This window comes from Lynx canadensis, chromosome B3 (genome assembly GCF_007474595.2).
Source record: "Lynx canadensis isolate LIC74 chromosome B3, mLynCan4.pri.v2, whole genome shotgun sequence".
Taxonomy (NCBI): Eukaryota; Metazoa; Chordata; class Mammalia; order Carnivora; family Felidae; genus Lynx; species Lynx canadensis.
In genome coordinates this window covers 177,274-205,107 of record NC_044308.2, presented here as the reverse complement: position 1 = coordinate 205,107, position 27,834 = coordinate 177,274, and the positions used below count along the sequence as shown (strand labels likewise).

General features: G+C 44.4%; 1 protein-coding gene across 2 annotated transcripts in view; it reads left to right on the top strand.

Moving 5' to 3' along the window:
* IREB2 (iron responsive element binding protein 2) overlaps positions 1 to 25,369 on the top strand; it is a 48,419-nt gene extending 23,050 nt beyond the window's left edge. Inside the window, exons 9-22 of one of the 2 annotated variants that reach the window (XM_030317187.1) lie at positions 2,673 to 2,844; positions 4,661 to 4,762; positions 8,676 to 8,791; positions 9,878 to 10,037; positions 11,284 to 11,419; positions 12,545 to 12,629; positions 13,003 to 13,159; positions 14,054 to 14,178; positions 15,439 to 15,543; positions 15,638 to 15,780; positions 18,736 to 18,883; positions 18,969 to 19,092; positions 21,065 to 21,249; positions 22,348 to 25,369. In XM_030317187.1, the coding sequence (XP_030173047.1) occupies positions 2,673 to 2,844; positions 4,661 to 4,762; positions 8,676 to 8,791; positions 9,878 to 10,037; positions 11,284 to 11,419; positions 12,545 to 12,629; positions 13,003 to 13,159; positions 14,054 to 14,178; positions 15,439 to 15,543; positions 15,638 to 15,780; positions 18,736 to 18,883; positions 18,969 to 19,092; positions 21,065 to 21,249; positions 22,348 to 22,404 (1,815 nt within the window). In that variant the 3' untranslated portion in view covers positions 22,405 to 25,369. Of the gene's footprint in view, positions 1 to 2,672; positions 2,845 to 4,660; positions 4,763 to 8,675; positions 8,792 to 9,877; positions 10,038 to 11,283; positions 11,420 to 12,544; positions 12,630 to 13,002; positions 13,160 to 14,053; positions 14,179 to 15,438; positions 15,544 to 15,637; positions 15,781 to 18,735; positions 18,884 to 18,968; positions 19,093 to 21,064; positions 21,250 to 22,347 lie in introns of those variants that run through there. The other variant, XR_003969239.1, reaches the window with a different exon arrangement.
* Positions 25,370 to 27,834: the final 2,465 nt, after the last annotated feature.

Genomic DNA, 27,834 nt, shown 5'->3' with positions numbered 1-27,834 from the left:
GTGGGAGGGTCAAGATTTTCTCTTGGCTGTTTAAACACTTTAGAAGGATTTTATAAACACTTCATCTGAATTTTAAAAATATTGGCTGCGTGCATTTAGTACATGTACTCTAGAGTTTCCTAGTGAACAGCAATTTGTAAACTGTCCATCCTAAATCTCTGATTTTGAAAACAAATTTTTTTTTTTTTTTTAACGTTTAGGGACAAAGTGTGAACAGGGGAGAGGCAGAGAGACAGGGAGACACAGAATGAGAAGCAGGCGCCAGGCTCTGAGCTGTCAGTACAGAGCCAGACGCAGGGCTCAAACTCGTGAACTGTGAGATCATGACCTGAGCTAAAGTCGGACACTCGACCAACTGAGCCACCCGGGCAGTGCCCCCTAGACTTCGGTTTTGACTAGTTACATTTTATTTATTAAAAAATTGTTTCTTCAACGCTTATTTTTGAGAGTGAGACAGTGTGAACAGGGGAGAGGCAGAGAGACAGGAGACACAGAATGAGAAGCAGGCGCCAGGCTGAGCTGTCAGCACAGAGTCTGATAGGGGCTCGAACCCATGAACTGTGAGATCATGACGGGAGCCGAGGTGGGACGCTGAACTGACTGAGCCACCCAGATGCCCCTTGACTAATTCTATTTTAATGATTAAGTCCATTCTGTTAAATAAATGCACATGGGAAATATCCCACCTATGGCTCCAATTCAGATCCTGGAGCCTCCACTTGTCTGGTTAGATTGTTGGTCTGAAGGCTTTCGAGATTCTCTGCAGAGGAAGAAGATGGTCCTGCTTCCTTCTTAGCATTTAGTGTTGATCCTTCTTCCCTAATTAGGAAAAATCTGACGCCTTGCAGAAATGATTGATTCAGTGTATGGCCCCAGAAGATCAAGAAGCTAAATTGAGAATTGCAGGGTCATTTCTAAAGGAAAAGGAATATCTCGTTATGGATTTAGAGAAATCCACACTCTCCTCTGGATCCTGAAAATTAATGCCACTTTTTAGACCCCTCTGGCTTTGTTTTTGTTTTTTTTAATTTAATGTTTATTTTTGAGAGAGACAGAGCATGAGTGGGGGAGGGGAAGAGAGAGAGGGAAACACAGAATCTGAAACAGGCTCCAGGCTCTGAGCTGTCAGCACAGAGCCCAACACGGGGCTCAAACCCACAAACCATGAGATCATGACCCGAGCCAAAGTTGGATACTTTACCGACTGAGCCACCCAGGCGCCCCTGGCTTTGTTCCTTGTAACAGTATATATGTTTTAAATTTGGGTATATTGATACAAGAATTAAATCTTTCATGTATGTTTCATTTATTAAATACTTTATTCTCTTTTGAGGTTCTGTTCTATTCGTGATTTTTATAGGATGAGTCGTGTATTGTTTTCCACATGTATATTGTTGTGCCTCATTTTTTTTTTTTAAATTTTTTTTTTTCAACGTTTATTTATTTTCAGACAGAGAGAGACAGAGCATGAACGGGGGAGGGTCAGAGAGAGGGAGACACAGAATGGGAAACAGGCTCCAGGCTCCGAGCCATCAGCCCAGAGCCTGACGCGGGGCTCGAACTCACGGACCGCGAGATCGTGACCTGGCTGAAGTCGGACGCTTAACCGACTGCGCCACCCAGGCGCCCCTGTTGTGCCTCATTGACTTGGTGACATAGCGGTTGCCTTGGTGTATCTTCCCTGTGTTGCTCGGATCCTCACAACTGTAGCCAGCAACGTAAAGAAGCATCTTAGCCTTTTATGAAAGAGTCTGGATTCAGTGGCCCCCAGCACCTCTAGACCGTTAGGACTGAGTATCACTCACGGGTTAAAGGTTGTCCCCGGTTCCCGCCCTGGGCGCTGTCCTCGTCCAGGCTGAGGCTGCTGTTTGGTGATAACTCACAAACATGGCTTGACAAGGAACGAAGTTTGAAGCCACATGTGACGTCCTGTCAGAATGAAACTTACCAATAATTAATGAAGCTGTAAATATTTGGACCAAGGTTAGAATTTGAAGAATTTTTATAGCCAGTACATTTTTGTATTTAATTTAATTTTTTAACGTTTATTTTTTTGAGACAGGGAGAGACAGAGCATGAACAGGGGAGGGGCAGAGAGAGGGAGACACAGAATCTGAAACAGGCTCCAGGCTCTGAGCTGCCAGCACAGAGCCCGACTCGGGGCTCGAACTCACGGACCGCGAGATCACGACCTGAGCTGAAGTTGGACGCTTAACCGACTGAGCCACCCAGGCGCCCCCATATTTTGTATTTAAATACACAGTTTTATCAGTGTGTTAGTGTTCCGTTAAATGCGAGATGCCATCCGCACTTAGAAGCACCACGGTTTTACGTGCTGCTGTGAAAGAAAGAGGGCTGCCAAGCTAACAGCCGCACCGAGTCCAGAGTGCACCTCCGTTTCAGGGACGTGCACGTGTGGATCTTAGCCATTTTCAGCCTGTAAGACCTTTTGACCCTGCCTGACAGTGACACTGGGCCACTCTTCTGTTGACTTTTTGCTTAAAATACCTGCAGACCCAGAACGAGTTGATGTTTGGTAAGAACAACAGAGAACCTCTTTCATTCACTGTCACTGGTAGGAGTTAAACATTAGATTTTGCAGTTTTCAGAGAATCCTTGCCAATCTTCTCATTACTAATTTTGTGTGCGTTTCTGTGTATCCCTTTACATAGCACCTCAGGCAAGTAGGAGTGGCTGGAAAGTTTGTTGAGTTTTTTGGAAGTGGAGTTTCACAGTTATCTATAGTGGATCGGACTACAATAGCAAACATGTGTCCAGAGTACGGTGCTACCCTCAGCTTTTTCCCTGTTGACAATGTGACATTAAAACATTTAGAACATACAGGTAAGATGACAGATCGGTAGGGTAAGCGTGTTACTGTCTCCAGTGTGTTTGTCTGAAATAACTTGTAATAAACAACTACCTTGTGCAGGTTATTGAATATTTAGGAAATTATGATGTTGAAACTGGCTTTCAAATAAACTGCCTCACATTCTTGAAAGAGTATTGTGTTCTCAAAACCTGGTCCCCTGTGGCCCGTCTACAGTATTTTAAAGGAATTACTCAAACTGCAGATCCTTACCTCACTTGTTCCAGGAATGACGGCTACCACACCCTTCTTAGGGACAAAGGCTGCAGTTTAGTGGAAGTCAGGCTGGCGCATGTGTGCAGCTGTCCCCTTAACAGGAACAGAGGAGCCACCACACAAAGGCTGGGGACCGGTGCCCTGTCTGAAGACTAAGCACATAATCTTGTGAAAAGCAGCCTAGGATTACAGGCTCCAAATCTTTTTGTAGCTTGATTAGCAAGACGTTTGACCGTCTTCTATTGACGGTTTAATGTAGAAATACCTGTAAGACCAGGATGTGCTCATGTTTCTTAAGACCCCGGCTCTCCTTTTTATGTGGTCCACTTCCCTTTTTAAGAGGCCATTGCTGAACTAATCTCTCGTCAGAAGGGTATTTGGGGGGTGAAGTCTAGTATTCTTCAGTTGGGGGGAAGATTTTATAAATTCGTAAGTCAAATGGCAAAATGGACACTTGGTCACTTGGAACGTTGGAGGGAACGATTCTTACCGAATGCAGAGCTTTCTCTAAACTGGGTTTGTTAGAACATTTGAAAGTGAGATGGTTGAGATGCCTCCTTCCTACATGTTAATATGAGTTGTATAGTAATGATGTGTTGCTCCGTAAGAAATTATGCTGAAGCTTAGTGGCTCAAACCGGCAATAATCACGTGTGGCCGCGTGGTTTCAGCAAGTCCGCGGTTTAGACGGAGAGGCCGCCTGTCTCTGCTCCGTGGGGTCTAGGGTGTCAGACGCAAAACTTGGCGGCTCAGGCCTGCAGTCCTGACAGCTGCGAGCTCGCCTGTCTGGCACTGAATGCTGGCCATCAGCGGGTGCTTAGCGGGGACTGTCACAGCTTCCATGTGTGCTCTCTCCATGTAACCTGGCCCACTCACATGGTGGCTTTCCAAGGGCGGCTCACCTGGGAGAGAGTGTTTGCCAGCCGGTCGAGAGTCCCGTGGCTCAGTTTCAAGGGCCGATCTCTGCCTCTTGATGGAGGGCTGTCATTGGCACGTTGTGAGCACACAGTTTGGGTGTGTGCTGTTGCATCAGTCGTTGGAAATGCAGCTGGCCACGGTTACTGCTAGTCATGCTGGCTGAGAGCTGCCCAAATACTTAACTGGAGCTCTTATTGCTAACCATCTGATGGTTTTGATTTCTGGAAGATCCTGTTAGATCTCTCTCACTGCTCTGTGAACCCTTTCTTAACATTATTTTTTCATTTTGATTATTCGTATTTTTTTTTTAGGAAAAGTAATGAGTGTCCTTCGTGGTGGGTGATCATTTGTTATATTCAGCGTAGTTATCGATTTATCTTCTGCAAACTGTTTTTTTGTGAGTTTTCTAGAATTGGCTCCGTATTTCTCATCTTGTCTCTGAGTAACTTTTAAAGGGGGACTGGTGTGTGTTTATAAAGCAGAGTTTTCACCAAGGGCAAAATTTTTACTGCTCTTGAGAACAACATCAAGTGGTAGTTTGTAAAGAAATCTGTTCTGAGTAGTAATGTGTAATGTCTGTTTCTTGCTCATCATTGGAATTGAGCACCTCCAAAGATTTCTCTTACTGTATTTTTGTTGTTCTTAATCTTCATTTTAGGTTTTGACAAAGCCAAACTCGAGTCGATGGAAACATACCTTAAAGCTGTGAAGTTGTTTCGAAATGACCAGAAGAACTCAGGAGAACCTGAGTACTCCCAGGGTGTGCAGAGGGGCCCCTTGTCGCCGTCAGGGTGTGTGTTCTGCAGCTTAGCCACCGGGTTTGAGTACCAGCTCTGGGACTTACCGGCAGGACGGCTGCGGGCATGTTATCTAGCCTTTCTGCCTCAGCTTCCTCACCTCTAAAATAGGAAGGTATTCTTAAGGGATTAAATAGAAATGTATTCGAATGGTTTTAGGGACCCAGAAAGTGCTCAGTGTCAGCTATCGTTATTTAACATTAACGAGTAAATGTTATTTATGACCCTGCTTAGATTTTACTCAGTAGTTTTACAACATTTTATCAAACCTAATTTTTTTTCTACTTTATGAAAAGAGTCAGATATCCTCTGAAAATACCAATTCTGATGAGGCCTGCATCTGGTTAATGTCTGTATTTATAAAAATATGTTATGAAAGGGGTATACAGTTATATGGTCTTACATGTTAAAGATATTTTATAATGAATCTAAGCCAATATTTCTTACCTTTTGGAAATTTATATTGAAGTAAGTAAAATTCACTTTCAGGGAAGTCTGAATTTTAATACAATTCATTTTCTAGGAGCGTGGTAAGCATCTAAAAGCACTTGGTGTTGTCATAGGTCTGGTTATCCACTTTCTCAACCCAGCTGTATTTTTCTTCATAGCATGTGTCCTTGCCTGAAATGTATTAATTTCTGTACGTGTCTGCCTGTCTCCCCTGCCAGGATGCCAGTAAGAGGAGAGGCACGCTCAGTTTTGTGTGGTGCCGTGCCCTCTGCCCTGGTGCGCCTGGCACAGTGCTGACTGTTGGGTGCATATGTGAGCCCACCTAGGTGTGTGGAGGGCCAGAGCAGATCATAGGGAGCGCACTTGTGTGAGCTCCTCGTTTTCTGGTCCCTTTCAGCTCTGTTTATTGTAGGCCATGTGTTTTTGTTTTTTTTTTAAAGACCTAAAGGGAAGATTAAGAAAAATTAAATGAAAAACCTTGCATTGATAAGAAAAAAGAATAATTTGACCTATTAAAGACTTGACCAAATTTAAAATAAAACTTGGCACAAAAACAACACTCAGATCAATGGAACAGATAGAGAACCCAGAAATAGATCCCCAAACGTATGGCCAACTCATCTTTGACAAAGCAGGAAAGAATATCCGTGGAATAAAGACAGTCTCCTCAGCAATGGCACTGGGAAAACTGGACAGCGACAGGCAGAACAAGTGAACCTGGACCACTTTTTTTTTTTTTTTTTTTTTTTGAGGGTTTTACTTTATTTTTTATTATTTTTTTTTACATTTATTTATTTTTGAGACGAGAGAGAGAGCATAACAGGGGAAGGTCAGAGAAAGAGGGAGACACAGAATCTGAAACAGGCTCCAGGCTCTGAGCTTGTCAGCACAGAGCCCGATGCGGGGCTCGAACCCACGGACCGTGAGATCATGACCTGAGCCGAAGTCAGACACTTAATGACTGAGCCACCCAGGCGCCCCTGGACCACTTTCTTACACCATACGCAAAAATAAACTCAAAATGGATGAAAGACTAAATGTAAGACAGGAAACCATCAAAATCCTCGAGGAGAAAGCAGAAAAACCTCTTTGACCTTGGCCGCAGCAACTTCTTACTCAACACGTCTCCGGAGGCAAGGGAAACAAAAGCAAAAAGGAGCTACTGGGACCTCATCAAAATAAAAAGCTTCTGGGTGCCTGGGTGGCGCAGTCGGTTAAGAGTCCGACTTCAGCCAGGTCACGATCTCGCTCCGGGAGTTCGAGCCCCGCGTCAGGCTCTGGGCTGATGGCTCAGAGCCTGGAGCCTGTTTCCGATTCTGTGTCTCCCTCTCTCTCTGCCCCTCCCCCGTTCATGCTCTGTCTCTCTCTGTCCCAAAAATAAATAAACGTTGAAAAAAAAATTCATTAAAAAAAATAATAAATAAAAAAAAATAAAAAGCTTCTGTCACAGCAAAGGAGACAATCAGCAAAACTAAAAGGCAACCGACAGAATGGGAGAAGATATTTGCAAACGACATATCAGATAAAGGGTTAGTATCCAAAATTTACAAAGAACTTATCAAACCCAACCACCAAAAAACAAATAATCCAGTGAAGAAATGGGCAAAAGACATGAACAATAGACACTTCTCCAAGGAAGACATCCAGATGGCCAACCGACACATGCAAAATGCTCAACATCACTCATCATCAGGGAAATAAATACAAATCAAAACCACAATGAGATACCACCTCACACCTGTCAAATGGCTAACATTAACAACTCAGGCAACACAGATGTTGGCGAGGATGCGGAGAAAGAGAATTCCTTTTGCATTGTTGGTGGGAGTGCAAGCTGGTGCCGCCACTCTGGAAAACAGTATGGAGGTTCCTCAAATAACTAAAAATAGAACTACCCTACGACCCAGCAGTCGCACTACTAGGCATTTTCCACGGATACAGGTGTGCTGTTTCGAAGGGACACATGCACCCCCGACTATCGACAATAGCCAAAGTATGGAAAGAGCCCAAGTGTCCATCGATGGATGAATGGATAAAGATGTGGTAGATATATGTACAATGGAGTATTACTCTGCGATCAAAAAGAACGAAATCTTGCCATTTGCCACTACGTGGATGCAACTAGATGGTGTTATGCGAAGTGAAATTAGTCTGAGAACTTCATGTGACTTCGCTCATATGAGGACTTAAAGAAACAAAACAGATGAACATAAGGGAAGGGAAACAAAATATATAAAGGCAGGGAGGGGGACAACAAAGACTCTTAAATATGGAGAACAAACTGAGAGTTACTGGAGGGGTTTGTGGGAGGGGGGTGGGCTAAATGGGTAAAGGCATTAGGAAACTACTGAAATCATTGTTGCACTGTATGCTAACTAACTTAGATGTAAACTAAAAAATAAATTAATTAAAAAAATAAAACTAAAACCCCTTAGCATGTTGATTTCAAGGTAAACTTGCTGAGTATGTAAAGATAGAATCACTGGATCCATGAAGTGATGTACAAGCAAAGCGGCGGAGCAGTTATGATTGATTAGGGTAAGCAGGCGGTTAAATCTTGGTGAAGGCATAGTGTAGGAAACTTCATTTAAACTGATAAGACCCAAACGGACAGAGGAAAATGGTAGAAATGCCAGAAGAACGCATAGGAACCTAGTTGGGAGGTTGGTTTTAAGAAATACCATTTTTTTTTTTTTAATTTTTTTTCAACGTTTTATTTATTTTGGGACAGAGAGAGACAGAGCATGAACGAGGAGGGGCAGAGAGAGAGGGAGACGCAGAATCGGAAACAGGCTCCAGCTCTGAGCCATCAGCCCAGAGCCTGACGCGGGGCTCGAACTCCCGACCGCGAGATCGTGACCTGGCTGAAGTCGGACACTTAACCGACTGCGCCACCAGGCGCCCAGAAAATACCATTTTTTAACCCAAGCAATAAAAGCGTGGTCTCACGGAGCCTGCCAGCTAGATACTTGGGACCAGGAAGAGAGAAGTCCCGCTGTGTCCCTCCAGCAGCCTGTGTTGAGCACGTTGAGGAAGGAGCAGTGTTTCCTGAGCCACCTTCATCGTCACAGAGCAAGGAAGGTGCATGTGAGCTTGGAGGCAGCAGATCAGTGGCTGGCACAGGCTTGTCTTAATCATCAGGCATCTGGATGACAGAGGAGAGAGATGGGGAGGGACGCCGTAGTCTGTGTAGACCGGCTGATTCGTGTTGGGGTGGTTTGCGTACCGACTCTGCTACTCTTGCTTTTAGCAGATGCTTGTATGTTCAGTTTCATAAATTGGGTTGTTTTCAAATCTTTATTTCTGGAGTGTGTCCTGTTACAGCAAACCGAACGGACTTGTTGCGCTTCAGAAAGTAGTGCTGAATTGCAGTCTGTACTGAACAGATTCTAATTCCTCTTCTTCCTCTTCTCTCTCTCCCTAGGGTGATCCAGATTAATCTGAATTCAATAGTTCCGTCCGTCAGCGGTCCAAAGAGACCTCAGGACAGAGTTGCCGTGGCGGATATGAAACGTGACTTCCAGGCTTGCTTGAATGAAAAGGCAGGTCTCCTCGCCGCTGTCTTTGTCTGTGCCTCTTGTGCTCAGGGGTAAAGATCCACCCGGTGGCCCGGAACCACCGTCGGCCACTGTGCTTTCGCATGTTGGCACTGGCAGTCCCCTCGGTTTCCTGGCGTCCCATGTGCGAGTTGGTCATTTGATTAGCCCAGTCCCAGGCCTGCTGTGCCGATCAGACCCTGATTCTGTTATTTCAAGTTAAGGATGGAGTTTCTTGGTCGCCTCACTTCAAGCGCTGATTAGCCACCTATGGTCATGGTGCTCTAGTGTTAGCTCAGATCGTGAGTGTGTCCGTCCTCACAGAAAGTTCTGTTGGACACACTGTTCTCGACTTCTGAACTGTGTAGTTATTCTCATAAAATCTGGTAAATGTAACTGAATGGCACGTGACCTCTTTGACTTTCTGGGTTTGTACTTTCTGTCTGAAAAGCGAATGGGGAGAGGGCAGAGAGAGAGAGAGGGAGAGAGGGAATCCCAAGCAGGCTCAATGTCAGCACAGAGCCCAACGCGGAGCTTGAACCCACAAACTGAGATCATGACCTGAGCCTAAATCGAGTCAGATGCTTAACCGACTGAGCCCCCCAGGTGCCCCTCTTTTTATAATTTCTTAAATTGTTGTTGTTGTTTTATTGCGGAAAATGTCATACTTGTGCAGGAATAAAGTAGTCTAACGGATTCCTACATACCTGCTTCAATAGTTACCAAGTCATAGGCAGTCTTGTCTCATCCATTCCACACACATTCACACCCAGAGGATCACGTTGAATCCAGTTGTCAGGGCCATTTTAACAGAGACCTTGCATCATCTCTTGAGGATTATCGTAAGTGGGAAGGTAGAGAAAAACAGCTGGATCCCGGGTGGTTACGAGTGCCAGCAGACTTCCATCATGACTGTCACATTCATGCTTCAGCTGAATTACAACTACTGAATGTCAGCTTCAACACCACTCACGCATAGTCAGAACTTAAAGTGTTAAATGTCATTTGTCAAGAATCTGTTGTAGTTTCTACCAGTTTTTTTTTTTTCTATACATACCCAGAGTATTTGTATTTATGTGCACATTTGTGTAGGTCGGATTTAAAGGCTTCCAGATTGCAGCTGAAAAGCAGAACGATACTGTGTGTATTCAGTACGAAGGAAGCGAGTTCAGGCTGTGCCATGGGTCTGTGGTCGTTGCTGCGGTCATCAGTTGCACCAATAACTGCAACCCGTCCGTCATGCTCGCTGCAGGTAGGCCGTCGCTTACGGCCATTTGTTCCTTTCCTGTGATGGTTTGTGTCGTAGATTATGCATGTATATCATTGTCTGTGTTTGATATTGAGAGGTTTTCTGAGATTAAAAAAAATTTTTTTTTTAACATTTATTTTTGAGAGACAGTGTGAGCAGGGGAGGGGCAGGGAGAGAGGGAGACACAGAATCTGAAGCAGCTCCAGGCTCCAAGCTCTCAGCACAGAGCCCGACTTGGGGCTCGAACTCGTGAACCCTGAGATCATGACCTGAGCCCAAGTAGGACACTCAACCGACTTTTTGAGATTTTAATTGGGTCTTAAGGAGCCTGACCTTATGGAAACCAATTTGACAATAAATTTCATATTAAAAAAAAAAGAGAGAGACTGACTTTGACTTATGCTATTAGTTTTATTACACAGAAGGTAAATTCTTTTATTTTTACTTACATGTCTGTTAGTTTTAGGTTGTATCTGCTTCTCCTGTTAATTTAGAAGTATAGCTAATTGACAGATCTCTTGATAATCTACTAGAAGTTTACCGTAGCACTGTGCTAGATTCCACTGAGAATGTAAAGGAAGTAAAAGATTATTGACAAGGATTGTAAATGAAATTAGTTGTATGTTCATAAAACAATTCATTAATTGTACAGACTCCTGTATAATAAATGTGAAATTTTAATTTCTTACGGGGGAATTTAAAATGGTTCATTTAGTAGAAAGTAAACAAATGGTACAGCTAGTGATAGGTATTACCTGTGTGTGTCATATTAATTATGTATCCTGTTTTTCCGTGTGTGTGTGTGTATGTGTGTGTAGGATGCCATGATATCAGGCTGTACCTTAATAATTTACAGTGTTAAGGTTTTTTTATTTGTTTTATTATTTTTTTTTTTAATTTTTTTTTCAACGTTTATTTTTTATTTTTGGGACAGAGAGAGATAGAGCATGAACGGGGGAGGGGCAGAGAGAGAGGAGACACAGAATCGGAAACAGGCTCCAGGCTCTGAGCCATCAGCCCAGAGCCCGACACGGGGCTCGAACTCCCGGACCGCGAGATTGTGACCTGGCTGAAGTCGGACGCTTAACCGACTGCGCCACCCAGGCGCCCCTTATTTGTTTTAAATGAAACAAATTAACATAATAGGATGGGCAAAATAATGACAGCGAATTGATGAATTCGGACTTTTACCCTCACCCGAATTGGAGGTTGTGGGTGCTGCCCTGATACGCCATTGTTTACTGTGCAGGTCTTCTGGCTAAAAAGGCCGTAGATGCTGGTCTGCGTGTTAACCCTTACATAAGAACAAGTTTATCTCCAGGCAGTGGGATGGTCACACATTACCTCAGTTCGAGCGGAGTATTACCATATCTCAGTAAGCTTGGGTAAGTGACGGTCTGCTATTTATATCGACCTTGTGTTCAGCAGTGATCGGAGCCACTTGTTAGAACCTTTCGTAGGCAAAGAGAAGATAGAAAAAATACGCTTTGTTCTACCTGTTACCTTGCCGATCCCACACAGTCTTTGATGCCTTCTCCCTCGGCAGAAATTTGCTGGGCAGACTCTAGGAACAAGGCAGCGTGTCGGCTGCCAAGAGGTCGGAGGCGTGGTCTCTAGCTCCTTGAAGGGTGGGAAGACAAACGTGAGACCAAGTAACGGGTGGTTTGAGGAATGGCACCGAGTGTGCATAGTTTCTGCGAGGGGCAGGTCAGTTTCGGAAAGAGTGAAATATACCAGCTGCATTATTACTGGGGCAAGTTGTCTTAGTTGGCGTTTTGTGAGGTTATTGGCCCTGTGAAGCACAGGTTCGTCTGTCCCTGAACTTCATGGAGAACTCGTTCATTTCTTACATACTCTTAAATTGAAAAAAAAAAAAAATAACGGAGGCCTCCTCTGTTTTCAGGGTGTATTTTGGAACCTGTTAACTTACAGAGATCAATTCCTTTGCAAGAGTGATAAATTTAAAAATTGTGCTTTTAGAAGAGCGGCTGAGAGTAATTTTGAGGGTTTTGCTTGTAAGTTTTTAGTTCTGTCATTTTGGGATTTTTGTCAGAGACTTTCTTTGAGTTTGGTTGGTTGAGAATCAAGCGGTTTACTGTTTGGGGTTTCCGTCACGGTGTCCCTTCCGAGGCCTTGCTGCACTCCTCCCACCAGTCCCTCTTAGGACTTTGGATAGAAGTACAGTATCAGTTTTTAAACGGTCAACTTAGAGCCCTGATGGTGATATTTGGGTAATTGTCTTGTGCAGGGTGCAGGTTTTGTGGCGGATTTAGGTCACCAGATCTCGGGAATGTTCTAAATATCGGGGTTTGGGCGTCCAGTACAGGTGGCATGCCTGAGGGTCAGGTTGGATTGCTCAGAAGCCGTGAAACAGAGGTAGACACGGGGTAATCCGAGGGTCAGGAACGTTCTCTCAGGTGATCTCATTACAGTGATGGAGATGAAGACCTGTGCTTTCAGTACAAGTGTTGGAATGTTCTCTTCAATAACATCTATTTTTTGAAATGCAGATTTGAAATAGTTGGCTATGGATGTTCAACATGTGTGGGGAATACAGCACCCTTATCAGAAGCAGTTTTAAATGCAATAAAACAGGTAAAATTATCCATGGATCAGTAAGACATGGAGAGGGGTTTCATAACTGTCTTTTATTATTAAATTATAAAACGTATATATTGATGTATTTGTATTTCTGTAGTCTTTGCACCTCTTGGGAAGAGTCCATCTTAAAATGATTGAAAAAATCATTTTTAGGTCCTTGAAATAATCCCTTAGTAATGTAAGCAATTATTTTAGTTCAGTTACAGGATTCGGTAGTTCCGTACATAACAGTTGTGGTAATACGCTTTTGGTTATCTTGCCCTCACACGTACAATATTTCGATTGCTTCTATACATAGATCATCCAAAACATAGATTACCATGTCTTGAGTTGAATATATATTTGTTTACATACATTTCTTTTTCAGGGTGATCTGGTCACTTGCGGAGTTTTATCTGGAAACAGACATTTCGAAGGTCGGCTTTGTGATTGTGTGCGTGCCAATTACCTCGCCTCCCCACCCCTAGTGGTGGCATACGCCATCGCCGGCACGGTGAATATAGATTTCCAGACGGAGCCCTTAGGTATCTTTTTGCCTTTACGTACATACCTGCGCACACTTTCCTCCACACGTTGTATTTCTGAAATGCTTCTTAGACCGTCCACTCTGAATTATTTCAGGAAATCTTATCATGCAACTCTTCATTTCTGTACTCATGAAGAATACAAAATGTGGAAGTAGGGGTGCCTGGCTGGCTCAGTGGGTCGAGTGTGCCACTCTTGATCTCAGAGTCATGGGTTCAAGCCCCACATTGGGCGTGGAGCTTACTTTTTAAAAAAATAAATAAATAATAAAATGTGCAAGTAATTAGTTTTTTTAGCTGCTTATGTCTGAAGCACTCACTCTGGTGTTGAATAATTTACTTGGTTTCTATGATAGATTGGTGAGAAGATGTGAACACCTTGAGGGAATTGCTTTTTGTTTTTTTTTTTAATTTTTTCAATGTTTGTTTATTTTTGAGAGACAGAGCGCAAGCAGGGGAGGGGCTGAGAGAGAGAGAGAGAGAGAGAGAGACAGAATCCGAAGCAGGCTCCACGCTCTGAGCTGTCAGCACAGAGCCCGATGCGGGGCTCAATCCCATGAACCGCGAGATCGTGACCTGAGTTGAAGTCAGACACCCAACCCACTGAGGCACCCAGGCACCCCGAGGGAATTGCTTTTTTTTTTTTTCAACGTTTATTTTTTTGGGACAGAGAGAGACAGAGCATGAACGGGGGAGGGGCAGAGAGAGAGGGAGACACAGAATCGGAAACAGGCTCCAGGCTCCGAGCCATCAGCCCAGAGCCTGACGCGGGGCTCGAACTCCGGACCGCGAGATCGTGACCTGGCTGAAGTCGGACGCTTAACTGACTGCGCCACCCAGGCGCCCCGGGAATTGCTTTTTATACCAAATTTCGTATTACAATTTTTTCACCAGGGACTGACGCTACCGGCAGGAACATTTACCTGCAGGATATTTGGCCCAGTCGAGAGGAAGTTCATCAGATGGAGGAAGAGCGTGTTATATTGCCCATGTTTAAAACATTGAAAGAGAAAATAGAGGTAAGAGGCTCATCTATTTCTTAAATAGTTTAATAAATGGCAGTATTTCTTTATTTCATGTGTCTTTCTGAATGTAATAAAAACTCAAATTATGAGGTGCCTGGGTGGCTCAGTTGGTTGAGCATCCAACTCTTAGTTTCTCCTCAGGTCATGATTTTACATTCGTGGATTCGAGCCCTGCATTGGGCTCCACACCGTCAGCACGTAGCCTGCTTGGGATTCCCTCCCTCCCTCCTTCTCTCTCTCCCTCCTCTCCCCTCCCCCTCTCCCCTCTCCCCTCTCTGTCTCTCCCTCCCTCTCTCTCTCTGCCCCTGCCCCTCCCTGTATTCCTGTTCGTTCACTCACTGTGCTTTCTCTCTCAAATATTTTAAAAAAATTAAAATCACATGATTTTGAACATACAGTTTTCATTGTTAATTTTGGAGAGAGAGAACATGTGAGAATGGGGAAGGGGCAGAGAGAGAGAGAGGTTGGGGGGTGGAGGGAATCCCAAGCAGGCTCCATACTGTCAGCACAGAACCCCACTCGGGGCTCCAGCACACGAACTGCGAGATCATGACCTGAGCTGAAGTTGGACCCTTCACGGACTGAGCCCCCCTAGGCCCTCGCGTGATGATGTTCTTAAAGACCAGCAGTGTGCCCACCACAGTCTCTCTTTTTTTTTTTTTTTAAATATTTTTTTTTCAATGTTTATTTTTATTTTTGGGACAGAGAGAGACAGAGCATGAACGGGGGAGGGGCAGAGAGAGAGGGAGACACAGAATTGGAAACAGGCTCCAGGCTCCGAGCCATCAGCCCAGAGCCTGACGCGGGGCTCGAACTCACGGACCGCGAGATTGTGACCTGGCTGAAGTCGGACGCTTAACCGACTGCGCCACCCAGGCGCCCCCCCCTTTTTTTTTTTTATTTATTTTTTTTAACACCACAGTCTCTCTTTAGCTGCACATAGGACTCTTTCTAAATCCTCTACCTTTGTTTGGATTCTATAAACAATGTCCAGTTTATATTAAAACTTAGTCTTCAGGTACTCATGAAAATCCAGAGTGCTGGAATCCATTGAGCAAATTTTCATTCATTCTGTCCGAAAATGTCTTAATTTTATAGAATGCCCTATCTTAGCTTCCTTTCCAAATGAATAAGGCCTTTTTTTGGTCATTCTAACGTAAGTACCTTTTAATTCTCCAGTCATTTTCATAAACCTCTTTTCTGTGACTCCATTTTCTCTCTGCTCTTTGTTCACCCGCCAAACCACGTTCACAGGTGGGAAACAAGCGGTGGAACTGCTTAGAGGCACCGGATTCCACTCTGTTCCCGTGGGACTCGAAGTCTACTTATATCAGATGTCCTTCATTTTTCGACAAGCTTGTGAGTACGATTTTACTATTTGATCTTTTCAGGGTTGTTACGAACTAAAAGACCTCATCAGGCGTAAATGCCTTGAACTGTTTTCACCTTTTAGACCAAAGAGCCAGCTGCCCTCCAGCCTATTGAAAATGCCCACGTCCTCCTGTATCTGGGAGACTCCGTGACAACAGATCACATCTCACCCGCGGGCAGCATCGCCAGGAGCAGCTCGGCGGCCAAGTACTTGACCCACAGAGGGTAGGTGTGTGGCCGCGGGCGTGCACTCAGCCGCCTCGCTGACAAAGAGCGTTTACGTACTGGGCCCGTTCCTTTGCCCGGTAGACACAGTTGACCCTTGAACAGCTCCGATTTGTTTTGATAAACATGGTTCAGCACCGTAAGTCTCTTTTCTTGCTTGTGATGCTCTGAGTAGCACTTCCTGTTCTCTAGCTGCCTTGTAAGAATGTGGAGAGAAAGCATCAAACCCAGAAAAGGTGTTCATCGACTCTCTTACGGGTAAGGTTTCCGGTCCACAGAAGGGTGTTAAGTTTTGGGGAGTCAGACTTTTGACTTTGTGCAGGGTCGGTTCCCCAGCCCCCCTGTTGTCCAGGGCTCAGCTGCACAGGCATCACCACAGACGTGTCTTGTCGCTGTATCTGACTTCAGCAGTAACTGGCCTGTTCTTGCTTTTAACTTTAGGAATGGAAATTGCTGTTTTAAGTTAAGCCCTTGTAGTCTAAATTAACACCTGATTGGAAGCAAGAATTGTCTTTTCAGTACTACTTTGCCAGACAGTCAGCTTGGTTTGACCCACCACACGAAGCCTGATGGTTTGGTTGGAACACCCTCCCGTTGCCGGAGTGCAGAATTTTTTGTGTTTTGTGGATTCTGAAACCTGCGTGCGTGAAGCTAGGCTTGGTCTGTGTCAGATCAAAAGACAATGAATTTCTGCTCCTTGAGCTTATATTTTACTAAAAGTGGATGTAAACATCACTGATAGAGGAGATAGAAATCTAAACCTAGAAAAATTTTTTCATTTCTACATGATTAATAACACAGTGTTGCTCTTATCCAGAACCGTTCAGACACCAGAGACAAAGTTTTGGTAAGGGCAGAATTTTCTGTACTGGTGCCTGATTAGCTTTAGATGCTTGAGCTGTTCAAGAGCCAGCTTTTTGTCAAAGTATCGTGTAAACGTCAGTGCCGTATAGCTTGGTTGCACATGTAGTGATGCTGCAAAGCTCCTACTCTAATCTCACCAGTGCTATTTTGAAATTTGTGTTTAAATATTTTTGTGTTCAAATTTTTTCTGATTAACTAAGTTTGGTATGAATTAAAATGCATTTTGTGGGGCGCCTGGGTGCCTCAGTTGAGCATCTGGCTCTTGATTTCGGCTCAGGTCATGATCTCACAGTCGTGAGATCAAGCCCCCGTGTTGGGTTCTGCACTGAGTATGGAGCCTGCTTGGGATTCTCTCTGTCTCCCTGTCCCTCTGCCCCTCCCAATAAAAAAAAATAAAAATAATGTTTTTAAAAAGCCACTTTTTGGTAGGAGTTGTTAAGTCCATTTGATATAACTTGATCAAGGTGAATCCATTTGTTACACACATGGCTTTTATTTATAGTGGTGTGAAATATAAGTTTTTAAATATTTTTTGGTTGTCATTTCTCTCTTGGTCACAATTGTGACATAGCATCCACCAAAAGAAAGTCCCCACTCTTCTCAGATACATAACTTTTACGTGTTTTTTAGTTTCTGGTATGAGTTTGTCAGTGCATTTAATCCAGTAGTTCTCATCAGTTAGAGTTGTTTTAAGATCCTTCGAAACTCTCATCATCTCTGTTTTGAAGTAAGAAATTTAAATGTACAGGTTTACAAAATGTATTGCCTTTACATAAGAAACCAGGTTAGAGACTCCTAAAAGTCGGTTGCTGGTTGTTCCTTATACTGAGTCGTTTCTTGTGCCTAGAAGGTCACGTGTGTTGTGACCAGTCCAGCAGCAATGAAAACCCATAGCGACCAGGTTACGGTGTCTGCTGCTTCCTAGTGTCGCTGTCCCCGCTGTCTGCAAGCTGGCGTTGCACTTCGCTTGTATGAAGGACCGATGGTAGTACCGGTTTTCTCTAACTGAAAGAAATCTAAAGGTTTTTGCTTTTATGGGGAAAGGCCGTTATCACCCACATATCATGTAGGTCTTTGGTAAAAGCAGAGCAGCACAATGTGAATTTCTGGAAGGAGGTGGATAGTCTTCCTTTATGCCATTTCCACTTAGGCGAGGTTTCATAGGAGTGCTCTGTTCTCAGCAGGGAAGCCAATACAAGCCACCGTTTTTTGGAGAAATGGTTGATTCCTGATTTGGAGGCATTTGGAATATTGACTGGCTGTTTGATTGATATTAAGAAATTGTGCTATTTTTTTTGGTATTGAGTAATATTTTTTTTTTTTAATTTTTTTTTTCAACGTTTATTTATTTTTGGGACAGAGAGAGGCAGAGCATGAACGGGGGAGGGGCAGAGAGAGAGGGAGACACAGAATCGGAAACAGGCTCCAGGCTCTGAGCCATCAGCCCAGAGCCCGACGCGGGGCTCGAACTCCCGGACCGCGAGATCGTGACCTGGCTGAAGTCGGACGCTTAACCGACTGCGCCACCCAGGCGCCCCGGTATTGAGTAATATTTTTTGAGCGTTCATATATTTCAAAGAAAAAAGTGAGGTATATAGTGTTAATATACGTTACATGAATTTGCTTCAAAATAGTCTAATAGGGGATGATCACAGAGGAGACGGAGAGAGTGGGTTGGTTGCTATAGTTTGATGATGGGCAGCTGGGCATTCACCGTGCTGTTTTCTCTACTTGTGCACATGCTTGAAATTTTCCATCATAGGGGCGCCTGGGTGGCGCAGTCGGTTAAGCGTCCGACTTCAGCCAGGTCACGATCTTGCGGTCCGTGAGTTCGAGCCCCGCGTCGGGCTCTGGGCTGATGGCTCAGAGCCTGGAGCCTGTTTCCGATTCTGTGTCTCCCTCTCTCTCTGCCCCTCCCCCGTAAATGCTCTGTCTCTCTCTGTCCCAAAAAAAATAAACGTTGAAAAAAAAAATTAAAAAAAAAAAAAGAAATTTTCCATCATAAAAGAAGTGTTTTTGAGTAAGTTTTAAAAATCAGTAACGTGATTATTTCCCATCCGGAATGAAACCCACTTCACGACTCTCTTGTAGCCTTACTCCTCGTGAGTTCAACTCCTATGGAGCCCGGAGGGGCAATGACGCGGTCATGACGAGAGGCACTTTTGCAAACATCAAGCTGTTCAATAAGTTCATTGGGAAACCGGCTCCCAAAACAGTTCATTTTCCATCGGGACAGACGGTAAGGACGTTTACAAAGCATTTAGGCAACTGCTTGCTACTAGATCCGAATTTGTGTTACAGATTTTTGTGTTTGTTCTAAACAGCTAGATGTGTTTGAGGCGGCAGAGCTGTACCAGAAAGAAGGTGTCCCGCTGATTATTTTAGCAGGAAAGAAATATGGTTCAGGAAATTCAAGAGACTGGGCTGCCAAAGGACCATATTTGCTGGTATTGATTCTTAACTTTTCTTTTTTTTCTTTTTAAGTTTATTTATTTTTTTTGAAGACCGAGTGCAAGCGGGGGAGGGACGGAGGGTGGGAGAATCCCAAGCAGGCTCTGAGCTGTCAGCACAGAGCCTGATGCGGGGCTCGAACGAACGAACCGTGAGATCATGACCTGCGCTGAAGTTGGACGCTTGACCGACTGAGCCACCCAGGCGCCCCTTAAGTTTTATTTTCTTAAACTTGAGTTTCAGATGTTCCCTTTTATCAGCAACATACTATCAAAGTATATTTTGCTCATTTGGATTTCTCATGCTTATTTGGATCTCATATTCGTGGGGTTTTTTAAGTAATCATTTTGTACTCAACCTGGGTGCATTGTCATACTCCTGTATCAAGCTTCCTGAAGAAGTCGTTGTGGTAGAGGGAAAGGAGATCCGGTCTGAGGGAAAGGATCCGGTCTGAAACTGGTGGGTGCTCTGTAACGGATTACGTGTGCCCACTGCTAGTTTACGGGCCCCCTTTCCATTTACAGACTCAGACAGTGGGCCAAGCGGCCCGGTTTTACTAGTAGGAGATGATGGCACCTGGCTGCCTGCCAGGAGGCCATTTCTCGTGCACCTGTGTCTTTGCCGAAGCACAGATGGGGGTCCGCTGGAGAGGATGGTCCGGACAGGTGCTTTCTGCCCGGCTCTCATGCACAGAGGCGGTCAGGACAGCCCTCATAGCTGTCATGGTCACACGCACTTCATTCTTCTTGAATCTTTAATTTCCCCCCTAAAAATGTGAATACTCATAGTTGTAGGAATGAGCCCAATTGTCTTATCTTTCTGAGATACTAATTATAACTAATAAATATTAATTATAAGTACAGGTTCCCTTTTTTCAGAAGTCTTTTGTCATCGTTTTCTTTGTTGGAGGCTTTCCTCGTATTTGATCCTAGGCTGTCTCTTCGGTCAGACATTGAAACACCGATTACAAGCTGGGGGCGCGGGCTGGGTGTTGTCAGTTGTCGGGCCTTGGCATAGATGGTTGGATTCCTTGGGAGAGCCCCGTATGTCCGTGCCTGCAGGTGTTCTCTCTGAGGCCAGTTTTCCCGAAGAAGTAGCAGCACTCCGGGCACAGACTTCCAGCTAATTCCCGTTTCTGATGCTGTTCTCACCCCCGCCCCGGTGCCCGGTGCCCCTCAGTCCAGGACACCTGTTCTCCACAGGGTGACAGCAGCCACAGAGGGGTGGGAACTGTACTCCTCCTGTGTGGAAAGCCCCGGTGTACATATGGTTCTTAAACGGATCCACGGGCTGTGATTGTGGCATTCAAGTTTGGGAAGGGCGGCGAGGAGGAGGTCATGGCTGGGGGTGGGCGTCCGTGAGGAGCTCCTTAGGAGGACAGCGGTGGAAAAGTTGGGCAACTTGGAGCTAGAGCCTCTCCGGCTTATTTTCTCCAGAGAATAGGTTTTTAGTTGTTGAGAATGGACTTGAGCCTTATCAGTGTCACTCTCTAAATGTTACACTTGATGATTTCTGTGGTTTCAACGAGTCACTTACCTGTAACTTCTAAGCATGTTCAGAATTCACGCACCCCGTTTCCTTGTTGCTGTGGGGACGTCCTTGTGTACCCCTGTGTTCTAGGGGCCGTTTAAGAGCCAGTGCTGGGGAGAGTGCACGTGGGGTCTGCCAGGATCAAACAGACCCTCCTGAGCCCTGTCGGAGTCCCAGCAGCCGCCCCACTGCAGGGCTCTCGCTCTGGTCAATGCTGGCCGAGCTCAGCCCTGGAAAGGCAGAGGGGTGGGTAGAAGTTAAGGAGCTACTTAAAGATACATAAAATCTGTAAATACTTTCATACGTTACTGGCCTTTAGTATGCAGTGTTCAGTTAAAAAAGTTTCATAGGCTACAGGTAGAATTTTTTTCCCTTTAAAATGCTCCAAGAAGGCAATGTTCAAGAGATGATTGGAAGAAATAAAAGCACATTTGTTACAGGGTGAAAGCTGTTTTGGCTGAAAGTTATGAAAAAATTCACAAAGACCACTTGATTGGAGTTGGCATAGCTCCGCTTCAGTTCCTTCCGGGAGAAAATGCAGATTCCTTGGGCCTCTCTGGCAGAGAAACATTTTCTTTAACGTTTCCTGAAGAACTATCTCCTGGAGTTACGTTAAATATAAAGGTATCTCTAAGATCCTCAAGTACGTGATTACATGGTGTATACCTAACTAGATGGTTGTAAATTGAATAAAACAATCATTGTGTATTGAATACTAATGTCAGCGTAAATTGTAGCTTAAGATGACTGTTTCCTGTTTATTCAGACCCACGTTAATGTAGTTGATATTCTATGAGGAAAGTAGAAAGCCCTAGACGGTCCAGAAAAAAAGGAGACACATGGGCTTCCAGTTATATGTGCCCGCTCCCTTTTCTTGGTTGTCCGCTCTTTCTGTCCGGATCTGTTTTTTTAATTGTTTTCAAGTTTATTTATTTATTTTGAGAGAGAGTGTGTGAATGGGGATGGGCAGAGAGAGAAGGAAAGAGAATCCCAAGCAGGCTCCTCAGAGCAGAGCCTGACACGGGGCTTGAACTCATGAACCGTGAGATCATGACCTGAGCCAAAGTCAAGAGTCAGACGCTTAACTGAGCCACCCAGGCGCCCCTGTCCTGATCTGCTTTTAATCCAGGCTTATACGTGGCTGCAGGAGAAGCCAGAGTTGAGTGTTCAGGGTTAGAGAAACACAGACCTTACAAGTAAGAAAAAAAGAAAAGTGGCCCATGTAACATGCAACGAATATTAATATAAAATGTCGATGAATGGGGCACCTGGGGGGCTCAGTCAGTTAAGTGGCCACTCAAGTCACGATCTCGAGGTTCGTGAGTTCGAGCCCCACGTCGGGCTCTGTGCTGACAGCTCGGAGCCTGGAGCCTGCTTCGGGTTCTGTGTCTCCCTCTCTCTCTGCCCCTCCCCTGCTCACATTCTGTTTCTGTCTCTCTCTCAAAAATAAAATAAACAGTAACATTTCTCGAGTTATAAGTCAAAATCTATGTCATTTGGGTGTTCTGGATGATACGGTAACTGTCATTTAGAAATATGGGTAAGATGACCTGATTTTCTACTTGGCCATGAAGCCCGTGGCTAGATATGTCAGGTCTTTCCCAGGCAGGAGGTTTCTCAGACAGAGTCTGGCAGGTATAGTCATTGAATGTGAGGACAGCTGGTCTGAGGGACACGTGGAAGGTTTCACCGCTCATACGAGATGTTTCTGTTTGTTTAAAGACAAGCACTGGAAAAGTATTCGGCGTGATTGCTTCGTTTGAAATGATGTGGAAGTAACATTATACAAACATGGAGGATTATTAAACTTTGTGGCACGAAAATTCTCATAGTATCTACTCAACACAGATACCTTTCCGAACTGGTAACTGCAAATACAAAAAGCCTTTTGTGCTGGATCCAGGAATCCTGGTGTGGAGCCGCAGACGGTCCCGTGCGCTCCCCGATCTCACCGTGGGTGTAAATGATTATGAATCAACATAGTGACTGAAATGAAATCTTTCTGATTTTAAATAATATACGAATGGTGCTATTAACATTGCTAAAATCAACGTGTGAGGTGTGCTGTGGGAGAGGCTGTAAGTACGGGGGTATTTTATCAGACCATTTTGTAAATAAAGGCAGAATTTGAATTTGTGTTGGAGATTCTTATATGAATAACCTTCCTGAAGTTGTTTGTTTAGTTTTGCACCTACAAAACTGTGTACTACTGTTTGTTGGTTTAAGACCAGCGGGTTGAAATGTAAGAAGCCAGATTAGACTCTAAAATTGTGGAAATTGGAATCTGATCATAAATGGACTTTCAGATACATTAATTCCTTTTCAGAATTGAACTGGACATAGTTGGCATTCATGTTTGTACTATAAGCCAGGGTTATCCTAGTCCCAGTCAAACCACAAGGGACAGAACCTGTCCCTGACCAGATCACCCTGTCCGGTGTTACCAAGGGTTCCTCCAGGCCCGAAGACGGAGCTGGTTGTATAGCATCACGTGTTACCGGCGAAAATTCAGATCACATACCGTTCAGTAATTTGCTCCTGTGACCCTCTGGCCGGCCTCAGATGGTATTATATTAATTGGATTAGATTGTTTTGCTCACTTTATGTGATACTGTTACTTCCTATAACCTATTATTTTAGGTATCATTAACCAAAATTCCACACTCTTGTAGTTGTTAAAGAGAACTTTACTTAATCGTTAAATGCTGAAATTATTTCCTCTAGACTTTTAAATTATCCACCCTAAATTATATGGTTGCTCAACTCTTAAGAATATTTTAAATGTTGGTTATTTCTTAATTATTTAAATTGGTTTTATGTCTTTTTGAATCCTTATTTTATCTGGGATGCATGATTCTATTAATTATGTTTTTGTTTTAACCAAAGCTGACTATCAGGATAAAACACTTAAATTGTTGCTGTCTGAATATCCCGTTTTCTCTCTGTACGTGTCTGTTCGCCACAGCAAGTGTTCTGTCAACAAGACATTTGGCCACTTTTCAGAAAAAGGTTGGGTAATTAATTCTAGAAAGTCCTATGCCTTTTTTTAAATTAAGAAACTGAACCTAGCAGGCGAAAGTTTAATTGTAGAGGTGTTTTTTTACATGGGGCTCTTCTTCTGACCCAGTGTGGCCGCTGGGGCTCGGGGCGGCTCCTGTCACACGGGAGGAGCCGTGTCAATAGGGGCCGAAACCGCCAGGCCGGGTGTGACCGTGGAGAGTTTTGCACACGAACAATCACACAGTCGTAATCTTTTCAAAATATTCTGCAGATTGTCTGTAGACAATTACATGGACTGGAGTCCGACAGAATGATTTTTCTTCTTTATTTAAATTTTTATAACTTTTTCTTTGGTACTTTCATACTGTGTTCGTGATATTTTATTATGCCTGTGTATCTGTCGGTGCATGTGTTTTTAATTTACCTGAAAACATGAATTAGGAAGGGAGGGTTTACACATCGAATGTTAAAGTACCTGTTACATGCTTGGACGAAGTGGTGACTCCAGACCGTGGAGACACCTCTGTGTCATTTTTCAGCCGTGCTGTGTATCACGTACACATACACGTATCACGTAGCTGTGGGCAGAGGCCTGGATGTCATCGGCGGCAGCCGAGACACAAGGTCACGATGACACAGGTGGTCACTGTGAACCGAGCGCTCACTTTCCAGCCCGCCTTGTCCGGGCTCTCAGCCCCGCGCCAGCGTGCGGCGGGCAGAAGGCTCTGGAGTGCGGCCACCCTCGGCGCAGAGTCCGGCTGTGCGCCCCGTGTCCTGCCTCTGGCCGCATCCTCTGTTGGCGAAGATGTGACATCTATTGGCTTTTGTTGTTTCATTTACCTCCTTTGTTGACTATCTCTAAGTAATTTTGTTAAAAAAAATGCACAGTGTTGTGGAAAGGAAGTATAATAGGCACACGAGAGCAGCAAATTAGTGTTGTAAGTTAAAGTACAGTTGTCAAAGGTATTGCCAATAGCAGCATTGTTTTCATCTTTAAAAAAATGACGCCACCTGCCATTGCCATACTTCCTGCCTTCAGGGGTCGTTGTTCCTGTGCAGCAAAGTGTGTGGGGGTTCCCGTCCAGCCATGGAGTTGGCCATTATCACAGCTGGAAAGGTTCCAAGGTGACGGTGGTTGCTGTTACCTCTTTTGCCTCTAGGCTGACACTTGAATGAGAGGGATGCCAGTCGCCTTGGCGACTCAGTGTTTGCTGGGCAGCTGACCTCCTGGCTCCAAAGGCAGAGTGCACGTAGCTAAGAGGAAGCCAGAGCAGAGGGTGCCGGCACATGGTGACCGTGTCGCGTGCATCCGCCTTCCCGGTGGTGGGTGACAGGATGACGCGACGCTAGGACCTGACGTCTTACTGTGGTTTTAAAAGACACCTGTCTTTTGCCTTTAGGTTTAGGAGAAGGTACTGAGATCCTGGGTGTTGACTCTGTCTTAGTTTGACTTGGAGTAAAAAAGAGGGGGAGAGATTTAGGCTCCGTTAGTGGCTTTTTCCCCTGAAGTGTGATAGTGCCGATGTTTCTATCAATTTTACATATATGGCTATGAAACCACGTATCTCAAGTAACTATAAATCATTGTCTATTATTTAAAGCCAACAAAACAGTGTAACAGTTTTAAGTTCAATAATGTTAAGTATTGTATAAAAATATTTGGAGGCAAAGTTCAGTTGATGACAATTGTGTATATGTTATTGATGCTGTAAATTATTTTAATAAAGAAAATTGTATTATCACATCTCTTGTTATAAAATGTTTTGTGGGGATTAGAACTAAAACACCGTAACTTAAATAGGATGGCATCCAGAAATTCCTCTTTGAGGATGTTCCCTAAATGTTGGTCATTCCCAGTGTGGCTGCCAGAGCGTGAGCCACGGTCGTCCTCGTCCCTCTGTCCAGCCTTCCTTTCTAGTCCGGGGCCAAGGAGAATGAAAAGGTGACAGTGTGCGGTGGGCATAGCCCGCCAGTGGGAACAATCGGTGAAGTTGACCTCGATCTGGGGGTTGTTCAACAGGTACACAAGTTCATGGAATCACATTTTATACTTGAGAAGCCTGCACTGAGTGGCAGCAGGATCCCTTCTACAAGTGACAGCCAGCTGGGCAACCTGTTCTTGAACATTCATGAGGTGGAGACTGTCCGCTGTGCTAAGCAACCCTGTCCTGTTGACTGAGTCTTGATATCAAGCTGAAAATGTAACTTACACCTACCGATTCTGGTTCTCCCTGATTCGTCTATGCCTCGTAAAGCACTTTATGTATAAAGTAAACATTAAATACATAGTAGTGAAGGAGTCGGACCTGAGCACATAACTTTCATGCTATACATCTTTCATTATGGAGGTATTTTATGTTAAAGTGAATGCTTAGGACTGAATTGGTGGTCTCATGCTATAAACTATTATAGGAAGAAATGGCTTTTTTTTTTTGAATGTTTATTTTTCAGAGAGTGCAAGCAGGGCAGGGGCAGAGAGGAAGGGGGACAGAGAATCTGAAGCAGGTTCCAGGCTCTGAGCTGTCAGCACAGAGCCCGCCGCGGGGCTCAAACCCACGAACTGTGAGATCGTGACCTGAGCCAAAGTCAGGCCCTTAACAGACTGAACCACCCAGGTGCCCCAGAAATGGCTTTCTCTTGATGCAGGCTTTCTCTTGATGCATCGGCTTCTATGTTAGGGTCACGACAGTGAGACACCTCTTCCTTCTCTGCTGGCCACTCGTTGACCCGTGAATCAGGTCATCCAGAGCTGGGAGCCAGGGCCGTGGGCCTCTGTCCCGGAGCGATGTTTTGTAAATATGGTCAGCTGCCCACTGGTCTAAAAATACCTGCCCTTACACATGCACCCCCATGGTTTGTTTTTTTGTTTGTTTTTTTTTTTAAATTTTTTTTTTTCCAACGTTTATTTATTTTTGGGACAGAGAGGACAGAGCATGAACGGGGGAGGGGCAGAGAGAGAGGGAGACACAGAATCGGAAACAGGCTCCAGGCTCCGAGCCATCAGCCCAGAGCCCGACGCGGGGCTCGAACCCACGGACCGCAAGATCGCGACCTGGTTGAAGTCGGACGCCCAACCGACTGCGCCACCCAGGCGCCCCAACACCCCCATGTTTATAGCAACACTATCGACAATAGCCGAAGTATGGAAAGAGCCCAAATATCCATCGAGGGATGAACGGATAAAGAAGATGTGGTATATATAATATACCATGGATTACTCTCGGCAGTCAAAAGAATGAAATCTTGCTATTTGCAACCACGGGATGGAACTGGAGGGTATTGTGCTAAGCAATTAGTCGGAGAAAGACAAATATGACTTCACTCATATGAGGACTTTAAGACAGAACAGATGAACATAAGGGAAGGGAAGCAAAAATAATTAAAAACAGGGAGGGGGACAAAACAGAAGAGACTCAAATATGGAGAATAAACTCAGGGTTGCTGGAGGGGTGGTGGGAGGGGGGATGGACTAAATGGTGAAGGGGCATTAAGGAATCTACTCCTGAAATCATTGCTGCACTAGATGCTAACTAATTTGGATGTAAATTTTAAAAAATGAAAAAAAATAAAAATAAAAATACCTGCCCTTGCTACCACTCTTAATAGCAACCCAAGTGAGTGAGTCAAGTTTATTAAGATCTGGTATTCAGGAACCAAGATTGGCACGATTGGAGATGTTCTGAAGATTCCATTTCAGCGTTCTGTGAAGTTTGCATTACAAAGGCTCATCCCACACAGGCACAGGCTGGTGGTTTGGATACTAGAGCACAAAGGGAGTCTCACAACGTGCCTCTGTTGCCAGTTTCCACTTGGTGCCAGTCCAAGTTTTAAATGATAAATTAGTGTAGCTCCAGCCTATTTGTTTTGGTTTCATGTGAGTTGTTTGATAATTTTTCAAAATACCAAACCGTTAGGCTTGTGTTCAGTGTACTTCAAAATTGGAACATGTATTGCAAAAGCAGCTGTATTACGTAATCCCCACAAAATGTGACTGTGTGGTGACGATTGTGTGGTCACAGAGTTTGAACATTTTTAACAACCTGCAATATACTGTAAAGAAAGTTTCATAAACGGCTATTATGTGTGACAGGACATCTTATGATACAAAATCGTGCCTGCAATCTCAGCCTACAGATTGTTCATTCTGTTCCTTCCAAGTTTTGATCACTGAACTCCAAGAGCCACTACTTAAGTGTCCCAGGTGGCCAG